Below are 21,585 nucleotides of genomic sequence, written 5' to 3'. Positions count from 1 at the left end.
GCATGAGGCAATAATCACAAAGCTCCCACTTCACTAGGAAACAAAAGAAATACATTGTTGCCTTCATCACTAGTTTGCCTTTCAGTTTGAAAGAATGAGAAATGCCATTAAATTGCTAATATTCAAAGAATGCAATATATTATTCTAATTATTCCTTATAATAAGTCCATCCCAAGAAGAAACAGAAAACAATGCAATAAAATGTTTTGTGTTCTCTCCAGAAAGGGAGTGTTTTGAAGTGTGATGAGTGCTCCAGCCAGAGACTCAGGAAATTAATGAAATGGATCTGTGAAATGGGAAGGAAACACAATAACAAATTTCCATTTGGGGGTACTTGGATGCACAGTGGGACACTTCATGTATACTGATTTTATGCAGGGGTGTTGGTGGCCAGGTCCCTGGTAGTAGCACAAGCTGTGAAAGACTTGAGAAGCTGAATGAATACACAGGCAGAAAGTTTATTGCCACATTGTGAGAGCCACTGCACTAGGACGTTTGAGCTGGCTCAGATTTTTGGTGTGTGATTTTGTGTGCTTGAGCTTAGATACAAAAATCTACCTCCTCTATCTCTGCAGCATCCAATCTGTGGATGATGAGCTATCATAGCTAGGATCCACCATGGGAGATCTGTGATGAGACCAATGACTAAGAGATCAGACAGCTGCAGCAGATGGGGATGACTTTGGAAACTGAGGATGGGCTTTATCCTCCCCCAGTTACATGAACAATGCAGATACTGCCAGCTGAGCTTTCTATACAGTGAAAAGAAACGTATACTTTTGGAGACAAGTTCAGCTGACCTCACTTCAATTTTTATTTTAGGATGTGGTTCATCATACCCTGGACTCTGGGTTGTGTTGACCATACTAGCTCAGCTGACCATAGATGGAACCTCAGTTGACTAGATTGAATGAAGGTGTCTCCCTTGTAGACACCTGTTTTTTGCAGATGAACCCTACTCTTTCTTATGATCGTTTATAATCCCTCCATTTTCCCTTCTAAATTTTTTTTTTTTTTTTCCAGAGATGGGAGTGATAAATCACAACAGGAGCAGCCAGCTATGATTTGCTGCAAAATTACAGTGGGGTGAGATGTCTACTGCTGACCTTCTTCCTCACAAGATACCTCTGCTCTGGCTCTGGAGTCATGGCTGAGAGCCTCCACGGTGAACCGTGGCTTTGCTACCCGTGGGCTGTGAGTTTGACGTTACAGCACAGTGATGCCTTCACGGGTCATATAGAGAGGAGCTCCAAATGGAAAATCAGCTAGCTGCACATTGTGGTGGGAGAACTACACGCTGTGAAATGCAAGGACTGAGGTGCCTTGTGCTGGGAGAGCCAGGGGAGCTTCCAGAGCCATGCGCTTTTGGAGACTTCAGGGGAATGTTCAAAATAGCAGTTGTAGATGGGAAGCAAAATATCAACCTTGACTTCATCTTTGTCTTCCGTGGGGAACAGATCTTCCTTAGCTCTGGGGTTGGGCAGATACCCCCGGGCCAGTGGGTTGAGAGGGATTTGGAAGGGGTGGGGAGAGGCTGGGGAGGGTGAGGGAAGTGGGGTCTGTAGAACTGGTGAGGACCAGGGGAATCTGACTGTTTAATTAAAACATGGTGGTCCTCAGTAGAGTGGAAAATCCCCCCAAGAGATGTCAAGTGTTGAACAGACAGGACAGGGGCGCGAAACCTGGAAAAGCGGCTGTTCTGGTGATACTCACAAACTGTGATTTATCCGCTGGAGGTGCTTCAGTAATGGATTTCAAGTCTTCCTCTGAGATCCGTTCCATCTCCTCTAAAGCTGACCCGGAGTACAAGACTGCATCCTTCACAAAGATGCTCACGGCTCTCAGCATGAAGGAGACAAATAGGTGCATGTGGATGTAGTTTCTAGTGCAGTGCAAACGTCTGGAGGAGGAGACAGAGAAGGATTGGAGTAGTTTAACCCATCTGTTGAACAGGCTGAGGGTCACCTCTGCTTCTGAAGAGCCCCAGCTCCACTCATTAACTCTGTGCCACCATGGGGAAGGTGTGCAAGTGCCGCCCGCTGCCCTGCGCTTGTGGTCACCTGCTGACTTGGCATTAGGGCGATGCTGTACTTATTTAAACTCCTTTATTTCTGAGCAGGAAATCTTGCAAAGAAACAGGGATGCATTTTGGGCAGGGGGCAGCCAGCATGCGTGCAGCGGGGCTGCATCTGGAGGTTGCCCCGCTCCACGTGTGCACAGCCCCCCCACCCCCCCACCCCGTGCGATGAGTTTGCACGCCGCTCACCCCGCAGGAGGATGCTCGGGGCGTTCCGTGCGCGTTGCAACGAGCACGCCGTCGTTTTCCAAGACGTACAGACAGAAGGCAGGACACAGGCACAGGGATCACTGATACTAAAGTGCGTATCCCGTGTAGCGTCCCTTTCTCTGTCAAATCCATCCCTCCAGCAAATCTACCCTTCCCAGAGTCAAACCTGGCATTTATAGACTTCATATTTAGCTGCACTTTGTGCAGAGGAAACTGCAAAGGCTACAGAACCTGTGGCCATGAAAAAGCTTGCGGAAGTTCCTGTAAACTGCTAATCTTTGTGCTCACTCCAAATTTAGTAGCAACTATAGTAGTAACTATAGCATGCTGGGCTGTTTTTTCTGTTTGCCATTAGCGATGTTATCCTTTGCTTGGACACGTTGAGCAGTTTCTGGGCTCCACCCCAGCAATGGTAGCAATGACCCCACAAATGCTGATTGTAAAGCGCTTTAAGATCCTTTTTGGGGAAAAGCTGGATGGTAAGAAGTGAGTGGGTTAGACTCAGATCTACGAAGTGTGTTTTAGAAACAGTGATCAGGCCTTTGGGGAGAAGAAGGAACTAACTGACATGTTGTGGTCCTCTTCTGTCCTCTATAGCTCTGTTGCCTGGCTAGCCATGCATGAATTTATGAATGAATTTATACCCTTTTAAATCCCTAGCTCCAATAATGGAAATAAAAAGTAAAAGCTGTGGGTTTTTTCTCCTTTGGAGGAGACTGTGATAGAAATAACAGTTGTTTCCTGTGCTATTATAATACAATTTACTCCAAGTGGAACCCCTGAGGTATAAATGAAGATGGGCTTTGTTCCCTGCATTTGAAATACAGTCGGTGGATCTCTGGATTATGTGTTATCTGGAATAAAATCTGGCTTTGTCCCTGCTGCTGTTTTGATCCTTGGGACAAAGATGCTCTAGCACAGTCGCCCATGTAGTCTGGGCTGTGAGTGAAGTGCTCTGACTACATGAATAAAGAGAGAGCATGTCTCCTGAAAGCAGGAGTACTCTTGCATACATGGACATTAAATATTTCAAGCACCCTGCCAGTGTCCAGTGGGAAATGAAACAGGAGGGAAAGGGTTGGGAGGACAGGAGGGTGGTGGCAGAGATGGGTTCTGGGACTACATCATGTGAAGTGCCTCCAGGAGGGCTCTGCAGTCCCCTTTGGCTTGTGTGTGTGCCACAGATTCGGGTGCTGGGATGCTCTGCTATCCAAGCAAATCCCCTTGGCCTCCTTTTGCCTGCTGCAGAGAGGGCTGAGCACTTTTAGAGCCAAAGGCCACACATTTTATTCCCAGTGGTGTGTGTCCGGGTCTTAGCTCGAGCTTGCACAGTGGGAGCTGCTGAGTCCATCTGCAGACACCACGTGGCTGTTTGCTGAGTGGAGAATTTCCCTTCACAGCTGCTGTCTGGGTCCTGCTGTCTGCTAAGAGATACTGCCAGGCACCAAAGGGAAGCAAATCTGGGGCTCGGGGGATCAGGGCTCAGCACCCTGCTCTATCTGAGGCTCATCAGGTATGGTTTCTCAAAGGACAAACTTCTAGCTGTGAGTGACTCCTTCCATCCCTCCCATCCCTTGGTGTTTGTGGCAGCAAGAAGATGCAACAGCCAGGTCTGAGGAATGGATGGCCCGGGTTCAGAATGGTGTTTAGGAGTCTACATCCCTTGGAGGAGGGGGTGAAAAGGGAAGGCAGACAATCAGAGTTAGGGGGGGTGAATGGTCATTTTGGGATCCCTTGGTACAGCAGGAGCACGGGGAGATTGGAGGAGGCAGTCCTGAACTTTTACATGGCTGGCGTCCCCTTCAACTGGTCTATCCTTCATGAATATTGGTGTCTAGAGTGGAATTTTCCTTATGCAACCTTAGCTGTCTAAAAATTAGCTATCTAAAACTAAGTCAGTCATCTGAAAGGGTAATAGGGACAGAATGACCTAGATAGTCTTTCAAGGGAGACACACCTCATCCTGGAGATGTCTCTCTTCCCATTTGCTACAAAGAGGGTCTAAAAAACTCCATTTCAGGCAAGCGGAAGAAGTTCAAACCTCCCACCCACCATCCCCCAAGAATCTTGACCTAAGTGATACTAACACAGCCCAAAGCACAGATCCAACCTCTCATGGCTTGCTGAAGAAGCACATGCCACCCCCGTTTTATTCTTTAGGAAAGCCCGAGGCTTTTCCAATCTAGTGACAACTCACTTAGGTAGAAACAGAGCCGCCTACCTGAAGTATCCCAGGATAAGGACAGCAACTGTGAGGGATCCCAGAGAGATGGAGTATCCAACAGTATAAATCAAATAGAGGCGATCAAAGACCTCCTGCAGTAGAAATGATGGAAAAAATAGCGTCACATTAGAACGCGTCCTACTGCATCGTAACACAACCGTGATAGCAGCACAGAGATTCAGGCTGTCATACCTTCTGGGGGTGTACAGCTCTGGGGCTGGGAAACCTTTGGCAATCAATCACACTTCTTGTCCCCTTTTTGACATAAGAGCAGCTTGGAAAGCGGCGTTCATCTGTCCTAATGACCGGGGTGGGGGGAGCCGGGATTTTTGCAAGGGACTAGTGATGGAGTTGGGTTAATCCCATGCCTGGGAGTTTTGCAGCATTTTCATCCCAAAGGAACCCAAAGCGCTTTACAAACTCTCAGCCAAATCCAGAGATCACTTGGCAACTTTTGCTTGAAAAAAATTCCTACTGACCTGGGATTTTTGCTGGAACTGTAAAATTTAGCCACAAGGCTATGCCATACCATTGCTGAATGACTGATGTCCAGACTGGTGGAGTGTCAACCCACCACAGAAAACATGGGGAGTATATACTTTGTCTGTGGGATATGAGAAGAAATCACCTGCATTCATTTTTCTTTTTTAAAATCAAAAGCAGCCCGTGACTCTGGTTATCTAATCCAGACACAACTTTAACTTGCCAAAGTCCGATTGGAAAAGCTCCTGTCATAGGAATGCTCATAGTAATTAATCCTGTAGTAGGTTCTAGTTCTCTTGGCCCTCTATATTTTAGAGTTGGGTTTAGAAACCCTGAGCTTTCCATTAAATATTGAGAAGTTTTCCTTCATCTTGTGCTGGGGGATGCAGTTTAACTCAGGGATTACAGAATATTTGCCTGAAAAGGGTTAAAATGCCTGCCACCACCCTAGCTTGTACTGCCTTTCACTGTCTGAAATTAGAAATAAACCCCGAAGAAACCAACCAATTCAGCATCTTTCTCCTCACTCCCTCCTCCCCTGCCTCCCGCCTTTCCCTCACCCCACCCGCTGGGTTGCAATAACATTAGTAACGCTGGGCTCTGAATGACAGCTCTGATTTTGATTTGAGGCAAGAAATGCTGTCCTGGAATGTGAAACCTCAGCCCTATTACATCAGAATCCCCAGATATGTGAATGTTTCTTTGCGGTTTCCATTGGTAGAGTGGTGTGCTTGCCAATATTAATCTAGCGTGTGTGTATGTGTGTATTTTTATATATATATATATATCTATTTCTATATATCTGTGGAGGAAGAAGACACTAAAAAACCAATGTGAGCAGATCTGAGAGCTTTAGGGGAAAAAAAAAGCACTCCCCTTTCCTTCAAAGCTTGGTGCACTTCTCCCACTGTCAAACTGGAATCCTATTTGAACTTGAAAACGTTTGCCTACATGGTGAAAATTTTAAAAAAATAAAAATCCTTCACCACCTTTAGGATTCTTGGTAATTCAGCAGTTGTGAGGCGTTACTATGCGCAGCGGAACAAAAGCGTCCCTGAGCCCCATTCAGAAATTTAACCGGAAAGATCCACGTTCCTATCGGACAACGACACCGTTGTAGCAGCAATGGCCTTGGGAAGGGCCTGCTGATTGGTTGGCGGGACGTTTTCGGAGGCTGTGGTTAATTCCTCTGATTAACCACAGGGCCTCTTTTTGAAAGGATGTTGAGTCAGAACTGCCAAGACATACACATGCATGCATGCATGCATGCACGCTGGTGTGCTTGCTTGCAGACATAGGGGCCACAAATCTTACCCGGTGTCAGCCTTCAGGAAGGGGTTTTTTTGGATGGGGTATTCAGGTCCTTGAGGAAAGCCCTAGGAGCAAAAGGTTGAGGTTCTCCAAAAGGCTGCACAGGGCAGCCCGTGGGAGAGCAGCTCATGCTTTCTAGTTTGTCCTCAGGAATGGCAAGACCTGGATTTACACAGGAGGAAGAAAAAAAAAAAAACCAAACCAAAAAACTCTGAAGGCAATTCCAGATCTCACTCATCTCCTAGCACAAGGGAGGTCCCAGCTCGGTGGAAACCACAATGCTGAATCAGGAAAGGTCCTCCAGGTAACAAAATATTGAGTTATCTGCCAGCTGAAACAACCACCTCCATGGTCTGAGAACCCTCTTTTTGGAGCTGAAATAGATGGGAGTTTAAATAATTCACAGAAGACCACAAAGGTCATTCATGGCCAAGCCATGGATACAACCTGGACCTCCATAGTCTCAAGACAGTGCACTACTTACTAGACCAACCTGTTACAGCAGGATCTCTACCTAATGTCTCTTATAAATCCACCCTGAAGACAGACTGACTATCACTGGTCATCCACTGACCTGTTGGAAGAGGCAACCCACTCTGCAAAAATCTTGGCCTAGCCACACCATGAGACCCTGGTTTAAAAAGTGTGATGCATTAACCAGTGTCATTTAATTTGACTCCTGTCATAATCCTTCACTGTTTCAACTGTTGACACATGTGCACCGAAGAAAAGAAAAGCTGAAAAAAAGCTAAAGGAAAACCCGAAGGATAAAACCTCAACACCTATGATTCCAGGGGCTTATCAGCAAAATATTGGAAAACTCACAATACAGTACTGAGATTAAGGAACATCAGTTTCAAAACTGGCATCCTTGAATGTTGCCCTCTTCCCACTCCATCCCATGCTCTGCTGGGATGAGAAAATGATGGGGAAGGTGTGGAATGGATCTGATCCCCCCTTTCTTCTCACGTCTTACAGCTTTCCTGTGCTTCTTGCATTTGCCTTCTCCCTAAGGAGTACCCAACTTGTCCCCTTCCCCTGTCAACAGGACCTGCAGAAGAATGTTCTGGAGGCCTTCCCCTCACAGAACTGAGCCAGTTGCGGTTGCTCCTGGAGGGTTCCAGGCAGGATGAGGCCCCCATGATGTGGCTGAGCTGGTTTTGGGGTTGGTGAAATGACTTCCCATCAAGTCATGCACCATACATCCTCTCTAGGTCATGCTCTGTGGTGCTCTTGGGCACCATGCAGCCTCAAGGCACTTCCTTTCCCTCATCCTCTCTGGTCCCACATTGCAAAGCTCCACCCAACCACAGTCATCGATCTTGTATAGACAGGTGAAATGATCCATTTTCAGTGAGATAGCCCACCTGATCCTGCCTTCTTGACCTCACTCCAGCCATAACTCAGAGACTGACAATAGATGGAACTGCAAAAAACGTAAGTACTATTTCAGATGTATTGCGTGCTGAACCGGTAACAAGATCTGCTTTTCTCCCTCCCTCTGGGTTTGGTGGGAGACTTCCTCTCTGCTCCCCTTTGCATCTCAGCTTTCCACCAGCCTGACCTCAGGGTAGAAACTTCACAGCAGCCTGGTGGCTTTGGGAGGACAGGAAACCGAAATAGAGCTGGAGATGGCTTCTGGGTGAACTCAGAGAGTGAGAAAGTGCATGGAAAAAAAAGAGAAAAAAAAAATAAACAAAACCTAGCCACCATGGGCATCCACAGGCTGGATATGCCCCCCTTCCACAAGGGTCCTTGCATTCCCCACTCCCTGTGGTTTGGATGTCTTCCAGGTGTGTGTGACCCTCAAAGCAGTTGGCTGTTACATTCTCATATTGTGCTCAGGGTTTTAACCTGACTCCTAATTTGTCCACTTCCACCAACAGGGAGATAATTTGCATTGATCTGAATCCAGAGGAAAACTGCTTTCCTCTGCAGGACAGCTCAGAGCTACATCAGAGCACCAGGCGTGGGGTTTCGAGGCCCCATCCGTTGCGAAACTGCGGCTGTGCTTTTATTCTTGCATTGCAGCCAGCTGCAGGACAGTCTGTGAGAAGAGTATTTCTGCTCCCTTGAATTCTAGTATGGGTACATGGTGTTTGTCGCAGTGGATGTGGTCTTCTAGTTTAGATGTTGATGGTGTGGGTAGCTCCATCAGAGCTGGCCACCTGAGGTCCCAGCAGAGGGAAGAAAGGGGGGCTTTTAGGCTGCACTTCATCTATTTTAATCACAGGATGGGGCTCTCAGCCATCAGCTGCATTGACTGGATTGTCACAAGTGGAGTCCAGGGACACTAGCTCAGACAGAGGTGTTTGCATTTATATAGCAAGACCCATCCATTTGAATCTCAGGTAAGAGGTCTCGTGACCCTTAGGACTCAATTCAGTTGTCCTTCCACTTGTCTCATGTCATTTTAGACACCCAAGTGTCCCTTCTGGCTTCAAGCAGCTTTTACAGAAGGGAGTGAATTTCTTGCAGGCCCCATGTTGTATCTGCAATTCCCATGAAGTTGTCTCATACACCCTAGGTCATCTCATTTAACTCTGGGCATTAATACAACCTGTGTTTCAGCATCTGGATGAAACCTTCAGGTCTTTGGTGTTTATGTCTCCCATTTTCTTCCAGTGTCACAGGGAGGGACATGGGTGACTGACACATGTATTTTCTAGATGACTCATGGCAAACTCCATTCTGAGTATCACTGCACTGTGCTTTGTATCCAGCTTTCTCCTTTCACCCTTTTCCCCCTCTGTGAGACAATAGCAAGACTGCAACATTTAGGCTGTGAAGCTGAAACGGATCCAGCGGTCTTTTGAGGAGTTGGCAGGCTACACTGAAGGGTGGGATTAGCAGTCTATGAGGATGGAAGCATATGTAAGGGCTTTCCAGATCAAGTATCTGCAAAGTTTCTCAAAGCTGCTGATTCAGATGTTGCTAATGACATGTTTGAAATTAGCAGGGGAAACATTTTGCTGCTTTGAATGATAAGCAATGCCAGAAAGGCTCTGTCACTAGCTTTAGTTGTTGCTTTTCTTGTCCTTTCTTTTTTTTTTTTTTTTTTTTTTTTAAATAAAAAAATACTATTAAAAAAAAGCTTAGTGGCAGGGAGGAGGAATATTTGCAAAAGGCACAAGTCACTGATTTCCAAAGCCTAGGGGAAAACACTGAGTGTTGAGCATGTCTTTTTGCTACAGAATTCTGTTTCCCTTACTTGTAGAGGTGCTGGGTACTTCAGATCCTCACAATCTGGAAAGCGACTGGCGTCTGCTCTTAGACCAAGCCACCCCAATTTAGATGTGTAAATGTGCATCTTCGTGTGTGCTGTCTATGGTAGTCAACAAGGAGATATCAGTTGCCTACACATAAGCACTACGTGTTGTGTGAGATGCCTGAAAGCAGCCACGTGGACCCCAGATGCTGTTCCAGAAGAGCACGGGTCTCATAAATATCTGCCATATCTCATAGATATCTTGTGCTTATACTGTAGGTAGTGTAATGCATCTCCAGTGGTGCCAGGTGTCTAAGTGTACGCAAATAAATTGGACCCCTCAACTGCAGTCAGCAGAGTTAAAGAGTTGTTCATGTCTATAGAATAGTCTATGAAAAAAAAAAAAAATAAAAAAAAAGGAAAAAAAGGAAAAGTGTGGGAGTAGACCCGTGTCTCGGAAGCCAGCTGAGCTCTTTGGGTGTCCCATAGCTCTATTCAGGAAAGGTAGCACTTTTCCATGTCCTGCACAGTTTATCTACAGTATTCGTAGCCATAGGATGTCCAGGAGGCCACGGAAGAAATGTGCCCCAAATCTGCTGTTCACGTTAATAGAAAAAAGTTCTCCCAATGTTATGCTCCAACCACATGCTGAGAATGCCCGCAGGCTCTTGGAAGGCTGTAAGTAAGGGCAAGAACACTCTTTGCTTGCCAACCTTTGTAAACTGTCCTTAAGCTTCTACTATGGGCCAGTGATGGTTAAGTAAGGGGTACAAGGGAACTATACCTGACCCTGTGCGTTGTGTTGTGAGAACCTTCACGTTCTCATGTGAAATATTACTGTGTTGCTGCTATAAACCATCAGAGTTTGCCAGCAGACTTTAGGCATAACCTATTATCAGCAGCATCACACGAAAAGGTGCTACAGCATTTACTGGAACCCACTAGACCTCACCTATAGGTGTGAAATGAGGACTGTGTGACAGGGTTGCTTGCAAGAATGAAGAACACATCTCGATGCTGCTTTTTTTTTTTTTTTTTCCCCTTAATCTTACACATACTTTAAAACATCTGCCCATCTTTCATGGTGCAAATGTATGACACTTTGATGGCATTTCATCTGTCTAACTCAGTATACACTATGTAAACATGTTTTATGCCACCAGTTTGAGGCTACACAAAGTTGTTTGCTTTTAAAAGGACCCCAGAGAGCTCCAAGAATAAAGGCCAGGCAGAGAAGATCTTTGGTTTGAACAATGGAGTTTAGATAAAGCAGCCCTGCAACATGCTGTGCCTTTGCCATTGTGTTTTCTATGTGATGGATTCTCGAGGCCTCTCTGATTTCCCTAAAAGCAGTAAAACCATCATGATATAAACAAGCAGTAGCAGATGAAGACAGGGTTGGTGGGCTGAGGTTAGATCTTAGGATGGTCCATCTCACTAGGCTGGTGGTTTCCAAGCTGAGCTAACCTCCCAAGTTGCTGGCTCATATTCTCCTTCCCCATGATTTCAGTAGATGTAGGTCACATTTACCCTTAAGCTCATCCTTGAAAACAGGATGGGTTTGACCTGCTTTAGAAAAAGATGTGTTTGGCATTAGTGTTGTTTTTGGGGAGATGGGAATGAAGGCAATTTGTGCTTATTGAGCAAAATATGCCATTACTCCTGCCAGTGTCTGAAAAGGTGACCAGAAAAATGACTATGCTGAAGGTGCTGCTATTGGCTGGCTGTGTGGAAGGGAAGGGGTTCATAGTCAGAGCACTACTATAGGTTTTGGAGAGAAGTTGCCTAAAAAGCTGCCTACTAATGCCACAGGCACATCAGGACTTCCCATGTGTGCCACGTTTTATCCAAAGATTGAAGAGCTCCAAGAATACAAGTTGCCCTTACTGCTGTTTTTGAGGGAACCTAAGAAGAATGGCCAAGGAGAATGGCCAATCTGGGCCAGGCTAAATGTCCTGTTAGCCCTGCTCCCTCTCTCCTATATGCCCAGGAACAGATGCATAAGGAAGAGTGTAAGAACAGAACAAATATAGAATAAATACATGTCTATCTCTATATCTATCATCTAGTGGCTATGTAGCAGTGTTGTGCACCCTCTCCCAACGTTCAGCAGCTTGTGGTTCAGCGAAGAGAACACGCAGACAGATAAACAGCTGGTGTTTAACCACACTGCCTTCCTGAAAGAGTGAACACCGGCCAACACATTCCCCTTCCTTCCCCTGTCCTACTGCCTCTCTTTCAACACCGGATAGAAAATAAAACAAAGCAGAGCTGCCTGGTCAAGGTGATGGAGTGGGAAGCCACAGATCTCTCAGTTTATCTGTCCAGAGGCAGTGACACTTTCTGAAAGTCCAGGGTGCAGTGGGAATGGGGGATGCCCACGCACATCTCCTGGGGAAGGTGTGGGAGAACAAGATTTTCCACCATCTCTGCTGCACTGGTGAAGGGTTATCTTAAAAGGAGAGTATGAGACAGTATATACAGACTGTGGTGTAGTGGTGGCTTTCAGCACTGCCTGAAGGCACCAAGCAAACTGTCTTATCTTCCCATGAAGTGCTGCTAAGACACCTTTTCACAAAACTCCCTACCCCTTGCTAAACTGTTGTCTTCTACAGACTGTGTCTGAGACACCGCTGTTCATGGCAAGATTAATGCTGTTGGTAAGGTATTTGGGGAAAAACACTTCAATAGCTAGCTGTAGCCTACCTGCTCTCCTGGCTGAAGAGAGGACATCAATCTTCAGGGCTGTCAGTCCAGCGTCCTTCAGCAGTGCTAATTTTCCCTTAGAAAACAACCCAAGAGCAATTGCTCACTGGGCAGTTACGAGCTGTTAATTCTCCCGGCTCTGATGGCTTTAGCATACTTTGCTAATTTCAGAAAGCGGTTTCCGTGCCGCTCTGTGTGAAATAATCCTATTTATATGGTTCAGGAAAAGGTAGCGAAAGACACAAACATGCTCTGGGGCCCTCTGTTTGCTGCTTTGGTCGATCTTATAATTATCCCACAGTCACTAAAATGAGAAAACTACACACCTAAACAAACACACATGGGCATATATAAGTGTGTGTGAGTGTGGACGTGGGTGTTTATTTAGGTGTGTGTATCTGTATATATAGATATCTATAGATATAGGCCTATTTCTAGAGATAGTAATGCAGATATACAGTCACAGACATTTTTTTCCTAATTCTTTCTAATACGTAGTTTCTTAAAAGTTCCTCTGGTTACATCTGCTCAGATGCTGTCCTGCTTGGAGTCAGCCCATGATCTTCTTTCAAAATGTTGGTTAAATGCAGCTGTTACTGGTGACGCAAAGATGCTGTTCCCCAGGGGGGGGAAATAATAATAGAAAACAATCCCTCTCTAAAGATGACTAGTCTATCTTGCCAAATTCCCTGATTCTGACATCTCTTGACATATTTACTTCAAGAAGAAAAAAAAAAAAAATGAAGGAAGGTTTATTAATACCAGTGCTTCAAAGCCACACTTGGGTGTGAAAGACAAGAGGCTTTCCTTGCTTTCTGAAAGTCATCACCTAACTAATTAAAAAAAAAGGTCATTCCTTTTCTCTTTTATTTCCAGGGTGCTTTTCATACCAGAAGGACCAAAAGACCCACAGTGGACGTATATGCATTGCTTCACTTATCGCTAAAATTCAGCCACCTCTACGGTAAAACAAGGCAACTACAAGACAGCATGCAGCATCACTATAAGGTGAATGCAGGGCTGGACTGAGGAAAGCAACCTCTTGAAAATACAAGGTTAATCATAATGAGTAATAGATGTGGTTGAAAGTGTTAATCAAGATACAATTCCAAAGCTGAGGGAAACTTCCATTTTTTCTAGTGTTCTTTGCATTGAGCAGGTATCACTTATGTAATACCATGTTGTCCATTTAATCTGAACAATGATGACGGTTTAATTTGTTTTATGATTAAATATAATTAAATTCACCTCTGTGTAGCTAGCACAGAAAACTCATGGCAAAAGATGACTGAGCTTTGTGTATGGAATAATGAAAATGATAATATTGAGACTGTTTATTAAAACATCTCATAAAAGGAAACGTCAAGAGGAGCAGTGATTTTTTGAGTAAGAGCAGAGGTTGAGAATAAAAAATGAAGTCTTCTGCATTGTGACATCTCATCTAATGTCTCTCCCTTGGGAAGCACAGTCCAAGTCCCCTTTCTGTGCAGTGACCACCTCTACACTCAGGGGACACAGACAAAGACAGATACATGAAACCCAGGACAACAGACTTTGCTTTTCAGACTTTTTTACCAGCCTTGGGGTGGATGGTCTCCATTTCTTTCTTATGCTGCTAACAAATGGACAACTCTCTTTGTATCCTTCCCCTACCAATTCACCTTAACCAAGTCTTAACTGCCAGCATGGAAGGTTTAAAAGAAAGGACCTCCTTTCCCTAAGGGAAATCTAGAAAACTTGCTCAGATCTGCAGCAGACGACTCCCACCTCAGGACATGGCTGAGAGAGGTGGGACAAGGGAGACAATGTCTTCAGAGAGGTCAAGAAGCTCTACAACTGAGTAAAGCTCTCAGAGTGAGCAAGATACTCCATGACTCCAACATGTACTCCAGAAACTTCCCAGAAACCTCTGGGGCTAAAATAGTTCTTTCCACTGTATGAACTAGGAGAACATGGGACCCCACCAAACTTGTTCCTAAAGTGAACATCCAGCACTGAGACAACACGCTTTGCTATTAAGTAGCTGGAGCAGTACTTGTTGTATACAACCTTGTTGGCTCCTTGACTGTGTGATATAATGCAAACAGATGTTCAAATAATGTCTTTCCTCACTAAACAACTTCATTCATATGTTGCTTCACCATTGAGACAAAAAAAAAAATAAATACAAAAAGCTATGCTGTGGTTGGATTTAAAATTAAGAACATTCTCCCAAAGGAACTGTGTATCATCTTGAAGTCTGCTCCCTGCCGTGAAGCTTGTGGTTAGATCTTTATCTCCAACTGTCTGAAAATAACCCCTGCTGCAAATGATCAGTCCCTAATGCCATACCCCATATCCAAGGAGGACATCTTCCAAGTACCACTGAGAAACTAGAGGTTTCTGCTAAATTCTTCGTAAATTACAGAAATAGAGCAGCAACCGCGTGTGGGAGAAAATATATTTTTCTGTGAAACAAGAAGGTCACATCCTCTCAGGTGACTCCACTGACAGCTTTTCTGTCACATTAACACGGAATTGCTTCTGTGATGTGCTCAGCTTGGGAGACATTAAGAAGCGCTACAGAGCTGCAGATGAGCTCAGACTCAGACAGAGAGCTAGGAAATTTCTGCCAGCTACTAGTTTGCCAATCACCTGAATCTGTGTAAAAATAAGGCCCATAGATCTGATGTATAGATAGACACCTTTTTTAAATTTTTTCCCCCAGAAGCATACCAAACCCTTTCCATGTGCTACAAATCCCTTTTCTAACTTTGAACTGTTGTCCCTGTTTCAAAATGATACCAGAAATAGCTCAAGATCTGTTCTTACATGTTAATTTGCTTTAGCAAAGGACTTTGTCCCCACCCATCTCCAATGAACAGGCCACATAAAACCTCTGATCCTTAATTTATGCCTCTCAACCAAGAGGTTCTCTGTCAATCACCTACAGAAGCAGGGTTGCTACTGGTTTGATTGACACGTCTTTTAGCTCTGTATTTGTACATCCCCTGGCATATACAAGCACATAAGCATTGGAATTATTGGTAACAACCTAGTAGCAAAATTATTGCCTGGTGGGGAAGAGGGAGTCTCAATGACATGGAACAACCTCCAACTACTTCTTAGCATCCCTGAGCCTGCTTCAAGTTCCCCCCAAGATCTCTATACAAATGGGATCATGGCAGCTGGAGGATTCCTTTCTGGCTTTGAGGACAATTTCAAATTCAGATAATTCCCCATCAAAACAAAGATGTGGCTTTGGCAAGCTTGGACATAGTTTCCAAGAGGAGGCAGCAAACTAGAGCTCATCAAGGGTTTTAAATGAGACAGTGTTCCTTAGGTTAGCCCTGGATGAGGCCAACACTTTATGCTCCATGCACAAATGCAATTTGCCTACCCTTTCCCTCGTCTCGTTGGTGAGGAACTTGGCACATTCACTGTAGTTTGCCCAGGTGCGGTTGTTACCTGGGACCAACTCCCAGCTCCCGTTCAGGTCACACCGGCGATAAGCATGGCCTGTGGGAGAGAAACCAGAAACAGAGTAAATGGGACTAGACCTGGTAGAACAGGAGAAACTTCTTCCAATGGTGGATCCCATCAACCCCGATGCCTCCTGCTTACTTTGAAGCTCAGCTGCAAGAACACAATTTCCATCTCCTCAGCAACTTTATCAATTTTCTAGCTGAGAAACAGCAGAGAGCTAAAACCAACTTGCACTTAGTTTGGGTTAAGATATTGGGTCTACAAACCAAGGAGAGAAGCTTTGAAAAGTCCCAAAGCACAGAATCATTCTCAGAGTTGCAGCTCTCCCTATGAAAATAAACAGTGATCTATATTATGCTGCTCTTTGCTTACAGATTCAGAGCACCTCATGATAGATTTTGTGATGGCTACCCTCCTCATGATGATGGAGAAAGAAGAGAAGGCAAGGTTTCATGTCAGGGTTCAGCTGGCAGATGAAAATATCCATGTTCAGATGTCTCTGTGTGTGTGTATTCTTGCATGAGCTATGTGTGAAAAGTCCCATTACAGTTAACAGGGATGAAACCAGTCAGCAGATCTATCTGTCCTGTGACTAAAGAGGGAGAGCTTTTAGACAACTCTGCATCTCAGGGTCCTAACGTGACTCCCACCCTAGCTGACTTGGCCAGTGGACATCAGTGAGGTGGAGAAACGGTGTCATGTTGAGTTATGGAGAAAAATAAGATGGATTGCCTCTTCCTCCTGGTCTCTAATGTGAAGTACATGGGCAGAGGTCTCTGCAGGAGGTCATCAGCCAGGGGTTAAGCTGGATCATCTCACAGTTCCTTATAGAAAAGGCAGGACAGACTATGTACAACCAGGGTGCACTGGAATATTATTACTTAAAACAGCTTCCGTGCCCTGCTGGGAACATATAGTCTTAATTCTCTAATTTTTCAGTCTTTGGGTGCAGAGCTTTGCCTGAGAAAAGCAAATGCTTTAGTTTTGAAAATACACTGAGGGGCAAGTGTACTTCAGTTGCTTCTAAAAACATGCACAGACTTTGCGGCACCACAAACAAGCCAAGAAATGTGCTGCCTGAGGGGAAGTGAGATAGGGAGGAATTTACATGTTCTGGTTACCAGCGCCGTGCTCAGATAGCCACCGTAGGGGTCTGGGCAGAGATCAGGGGCTAGAGTGAACAAACCCGTGAAGTGAAGAATATAAATTGGAAGAATATCTTGCTGGTTCCCATTGCTACACAAAGTTTGTGGTGTCAAGCAAATACAGGGTTGTAACGCCGCGAGACTACCCAGTTTTAAGGATGGAATCAGTGCTTATGATGTCCCATTACAGTCTGGGTGGGGAAGGTGGGAAATACATCGTTGTTTAGGTTAAAACAAAGCTTTTCTTTCAGCATAAAAAAAAATATGGCTGTTTCTAGACTTCTTTTTCCCTGGCTTTACTCCTGCTTGGAAGGGAGTCACCATGTGATAAAAAAAGGACACTAAAGAAGATTTCTAATTATCTGACTCCCAGGCCTTTCTGACTCCTCTTGCTGCAGATTACCAGGCTCTGCTGACACTGAGGACAACACCCACCTTTGTGATTGAAGTCGTAGATGTACTCGGGACATGGCATAGCCACCACCTTGCCTGGCACGCCTTCAGGCCAGCAGACAATACCATCCCACTCAGGAAGACAAAAGCCATCTGTGGAAGAGACAGAAAGATAAAGAGGAGTCACTGGACCTGCAGAGGTGACACTAATGCCTCACAGTTTGGCGAGGGCTTTCAGTGAAAAAGTCAACAATGCTGTCACTCCTTTAGAGAAAGCCATTTTTAGGCATCATTGCAATCTTCCTTTTAGTGTTTAGCTCCAGAAGGTGCAGCTTCTCCCATGTTTTATTTCAGAAGGACATGGTCAGATGTGGGATAATGGCTGAGCACTCTCTGAGAGGAGACAATGATTCTGGAAAGTTTCTTTCCCTTGTGGGCTAGAAGAAATGAAAATGGGGCAGAAGAACAGTATGGAGAACGGGAGAACTTGAGCATTCAGGACTCTGTAGACTGATGGGCAACCTGGAGATGCCCAAGGGAGCTTGTCTGGGTATAGCCTTGATATGGCAACACAGATTTGAGCCTAGACTATCAAGGAGATAGATTATGCTGTAGCTACGTTGTTGTGGGGCTCAAAGCTATCAGTTCAGGCTTTCCTGAAAGGTACTCATGCCCACAGGGTAGATTGAACGTGATTTAATGCCTACAGATTATGAATCCAAATTCAACAGTAATTTTAACTCATTATTTACATCAGCCAGGGCTATGGTATACCGTGATGCTTTGCTGCTTTCTCAGATGTGCTTGTGTGCCTGAATTTGGGTGCGTTTTGAAGTAACACTAAGACCAGCAAGAATCTATAGAGAGATGTTTGTGGCAAAATTTCTAACATTAAATAGAGAATATTTCATTATCTTGCTTCATAAGCAGTGAAACGATGGAATTTCTGTTTCCTAAAGATTCGTATCCTTTCCCATCTGACATCCATTTTGACTATGACTTCACTAGTCCCAGCTTTCCTCTCCCCCCATTACCCTGTGATGTCATCACGGGGCAAGATGCAGGTCATGCACTGATTGATTTGGAGCCATGCCCACGCTAATTGGCTGTCAGTGCACACATGTTCATTGACCAGTCACCTGCTGCCAAGCACAGTGTAGAACGGCTGAGTTTTCCCAGCTTTCTCCCCTGCTTACTCATTATTTGGGATTTCTGCCCTTTGCTCTGTTGCAGGTTTTCAGAAAAGGAGCAGAAAGAGAATGGGCAGGTGGAGAACTCACGAGCCCCATTGTTTTAGGAATGTGAATATCCCGGGAATTCTTTATCTCTCTCTGTTGTACCACTTGGCTAAGATCACTGCTACTTCCTAATCTCTTGAGAAGGGAGTGGTGGGTGGTTGTTACAGGATTTTTTTTTTTTTAAATCACCCTTGTTCTCCCTTTTTGCTCATTGAAGAAAGCTTAAATAGCCCTGAAGGAGAAATCCTGCCTCCCCACATACGCGGGTCTCCCTCTTCCCTCTGTGCATTTCAATTTATTTGCAGATATCTGTGATTTATGCACTTAGTGCAAGGAAAAGCAGAGATACAAACCAAGAATAAAGTGCTTTCCCACATTTTCATAAAATGGTTCCAATCACCCTGCCCCGGGCAGGGCCCCCTTCCCCCAGCCCAAGGCACTCCCAGCCCCCTCCAACCTGGCCTTGAACCCTTCCAGGGAGGGGGCACCCACAGCTGCTCTGGGCACCCTGGGCCAGCGCCTCACCCCCTGCACAGGGAAGAACTTCTGCCTTAGATATCATTTAAATCTCCCCTCTTTCAGTTTAAAACCATTAGCCCTTGTACTATCCCTACCATCCATAAAGAATCCCTCCCCAGCTTTCCAGCAGCCCCCTTTAAGTACTGGAAGGCCACTCTAAGGTCTCCCCGGATCCTTCTCTTGAAGAAGGCTGAACCCCAACTCCCTCAGCCTGTCTTCATAGGAGAGGTGTTTTTATTGTATCTCTGCCTTTTCCCCCCAAACCTTTATTTTGGAATTTGCTGAGTATATAACTATATATTTAAAGTTCTTTAATTGTCATTTTCAAATTCGCCAGAACTTGAGAAGTAATTAAGCAGGTCTATCAACCCACAGTTATGAGAAGTTTTGCTTCTCCCTTCACAGAGGTGCCAGCCAATTGTTCAAGGGCTCCAGCATCATGGCCTACATGAGCATATAGGCTGAGAGGGTCATAAAGGAGCTCTGCAGCTTTTGGGGTTTGCCATCAGCCTCCAAAGAAGCTGAGATACCAGTGATGGAAGCAGACTGCCCTCGGAGATGGGCTGCCCTCCTTCCTGGCAGTCTCATCATCATCATCTGTTCATTCAGTCTGCAAGGGACAAAGCCAGAACTTATCCATATTTAGAAGGGCTGAGAATGCCCCAAGGCTTCTTGAAAGCTGTGGGAATTGACATAATCTTCAACACTGCTTCAAAAGAGGGAAGTCAAACCCCATTCTCCACCTCTTACATCCTTCTATCTTGTCAACCAGTCATTTCTGCCGCTTTTGATCCATAAACTCCCAGACCCACAGGGGAGCGAGTTCCCATTCGGATGTGGATGCTCAATGTGGGCTGCATTTCCAGTCCCCGAGGAAGGACTCTGCACCCAAATCTAACCTGGTGCTTACATACGTCTTTGCACTGGGCTGTATTAACTGCACCCATCAGTTACAATCCAGCTGCGGTAGAGTATTTGAAGTGAAAAGCAAAACCAAGGAGTTTATCAACAGCGTATAAAGTGTCAGAGAGGAGTTACATGCAAATTAAAATAAAATGGAACAGCGTGCTCTTATCTGCAAAAGAGCTCCACTAGTAAAGAAATTATAAGCGTGGCCAAGATCTCAGCATGTTTCATTAATATCAAAGCTAGTGCCTTAGCAATCGTCCAACCAAACAGTAATTTATCCTTTATAATGAATGCGCTTTCACAAGATTAAATAAGAATTCAGGATTGCTTTAAAGACCTGTGGCTGGTATGGTGCCCTCCAGGGTTGGAGCTGACAGTGATCAATTAGGTTTGCTGGTATTTTAGGACATGAAAAACAACAGAAAAACTTATTTCTTAACAGCTGATTTCTTATCTTTAATTTAGTGCTGATAAAAAGGACCAGACTAATCACTGCCTATCTTCTAAGTATTAACTAGGAGTGAGGGTAGAGGAGCTAAAATTCCTCAGCATAAGTGTGATAAAAAGGAGAAAGAAGCATAATGCATTTTCTCTGCTTCCAGTCACATTAGAGGAAGAATAACACTAGATTTCCTATTCATGAAAAATGGGAAAGCCCTTCCCTTTGGCTCATTATGTTGCAGGATTACTTACACTGTGAAAAACAGTTTATTTATTTTTCAGTTCTCTGGAAGGATCAAAAGAAAAAGGAAAAAACCAGTGCCCCACAAAATTTGGATTAGGACAAAATGTTATTGTCTCTGAGGTTTTTTTGCAGACAAGAAAGTAAATAAAGATTTCTTTCAGCCCTCAAATTGATCTTGCTTAAAATAAAAGCAATTCTTTTTACAATATAAATAATTTTGGGTAAACTTTAAAATAAATGCTGTGGAGAAACAACATTGAGGAGAAAATAATTCATTTGAATTTCATGCTCTGAAATGCTGAGAGAAAAATCCTCCACTTTTTTAAGACCTTCAGGTAGACTTGTAAAGGTCAGCCTTCACTTTTAAGTAGTTTTATTTAGTATCATACTGCAATATTTTTCCAGAAAATATTAATTTGGAAAAGTATCTAGTGGGTACGCTCTCCTCATGCTGTAAACATACACACACACACACATTTACAATGGACTCATTCAAAAGAAAATTATTTTTTTCTGGATAACAGAATCATTTCTTTTTGGGTACTTTGATCCCCACAATCCTCCTAAAAAGCAGAGGGTTGAAGGCTCTGTGCAGGAAACACAGTGCAAACCTGTGTTGGGACACCTCTGGACTACAGCTTTATTATGTGGACAATTTGGGAACCCATCAGCTGCCCCAGAAATTTGAAAAAAAGATCATCTTTGCTGCCTCTCACTGCATCTAAAATCTTTGTGTGCCTCTGTGTATTGTCCTGTGGAACTGATTCATTAAATCCAATAAGGACCTGGTGGGACTCGATCTTCAGAAAACATCTGAGTCTCCCAAGAAAAAATATGAATGAATCTCTCCTCGTTATCATGAACTGTCACAACACAGAGAAATGTCTTTAACCTCCTCTCCATCTCACCATCATCCCCTGTCTCTTTCTCCCTGTTCCCTGCTTGAAAAACCCATCTCAGCCAAATTTGAAGGAAGAGTAAGACATCTCAGTCATCATTTTGTTCCTGCAAA

At 44.5% G+C, this 21,585-nt stretch overlaps 1 protein-coding gene across 1 annotated transcript in view; it reads right to left on the bottom strand.

Annotated features, from left to right (window-relative positions):
• The window catches only part of PTH1R (parathyroid hormone 1 receptor), a 119,121-nt gene that overhangs the window by 18,568 nt on the left and 78,968 nt on the right, over positions 1–21,585 (bottom strand). Inside the window, exons 3-6 of the mRNA XM_042802151.1 lie at positions 17,265–17,375; positions 15,599–15,717; positions 4,509–4,603; positions 1,714–1,900 (exon numbers count right to left, since the gene is read on the bottom strand). Of these exons, the coding sequence (XP_042658085.1) occupies positions 1,714–1,900; positions 4,509–4,603; positions 15,599–15,717; positions 17,265–17,375 (512 nt within the window). The remainder of the gene's footprint in view (positions 1–1,713; positions 1,901–4,508; positions 4,604–15,598; positions 15,718–17,264; positions 17,376–21,585) is intronic.

The sequence above is a fragment of the Tyto alba genome, unplaced genomic scaffold (genome assembly GCF_018691265.1).
Source record: "Tyto alba isolate M040663 unplaced genomic scaffold, T.alba_DEE_v4.0 Super-Scaffold_38, whole genome shotgun sequence".
NCBI lineage: Eukaryota > Metazoa > Chordata > Aves > Strigiformes > Tytonidae > Tyto > Tyto alba.
Note: the sequence above shows the minus strand (reverse complement) of the source record. Positions and strands in the feature narration are given on the sequence as shown.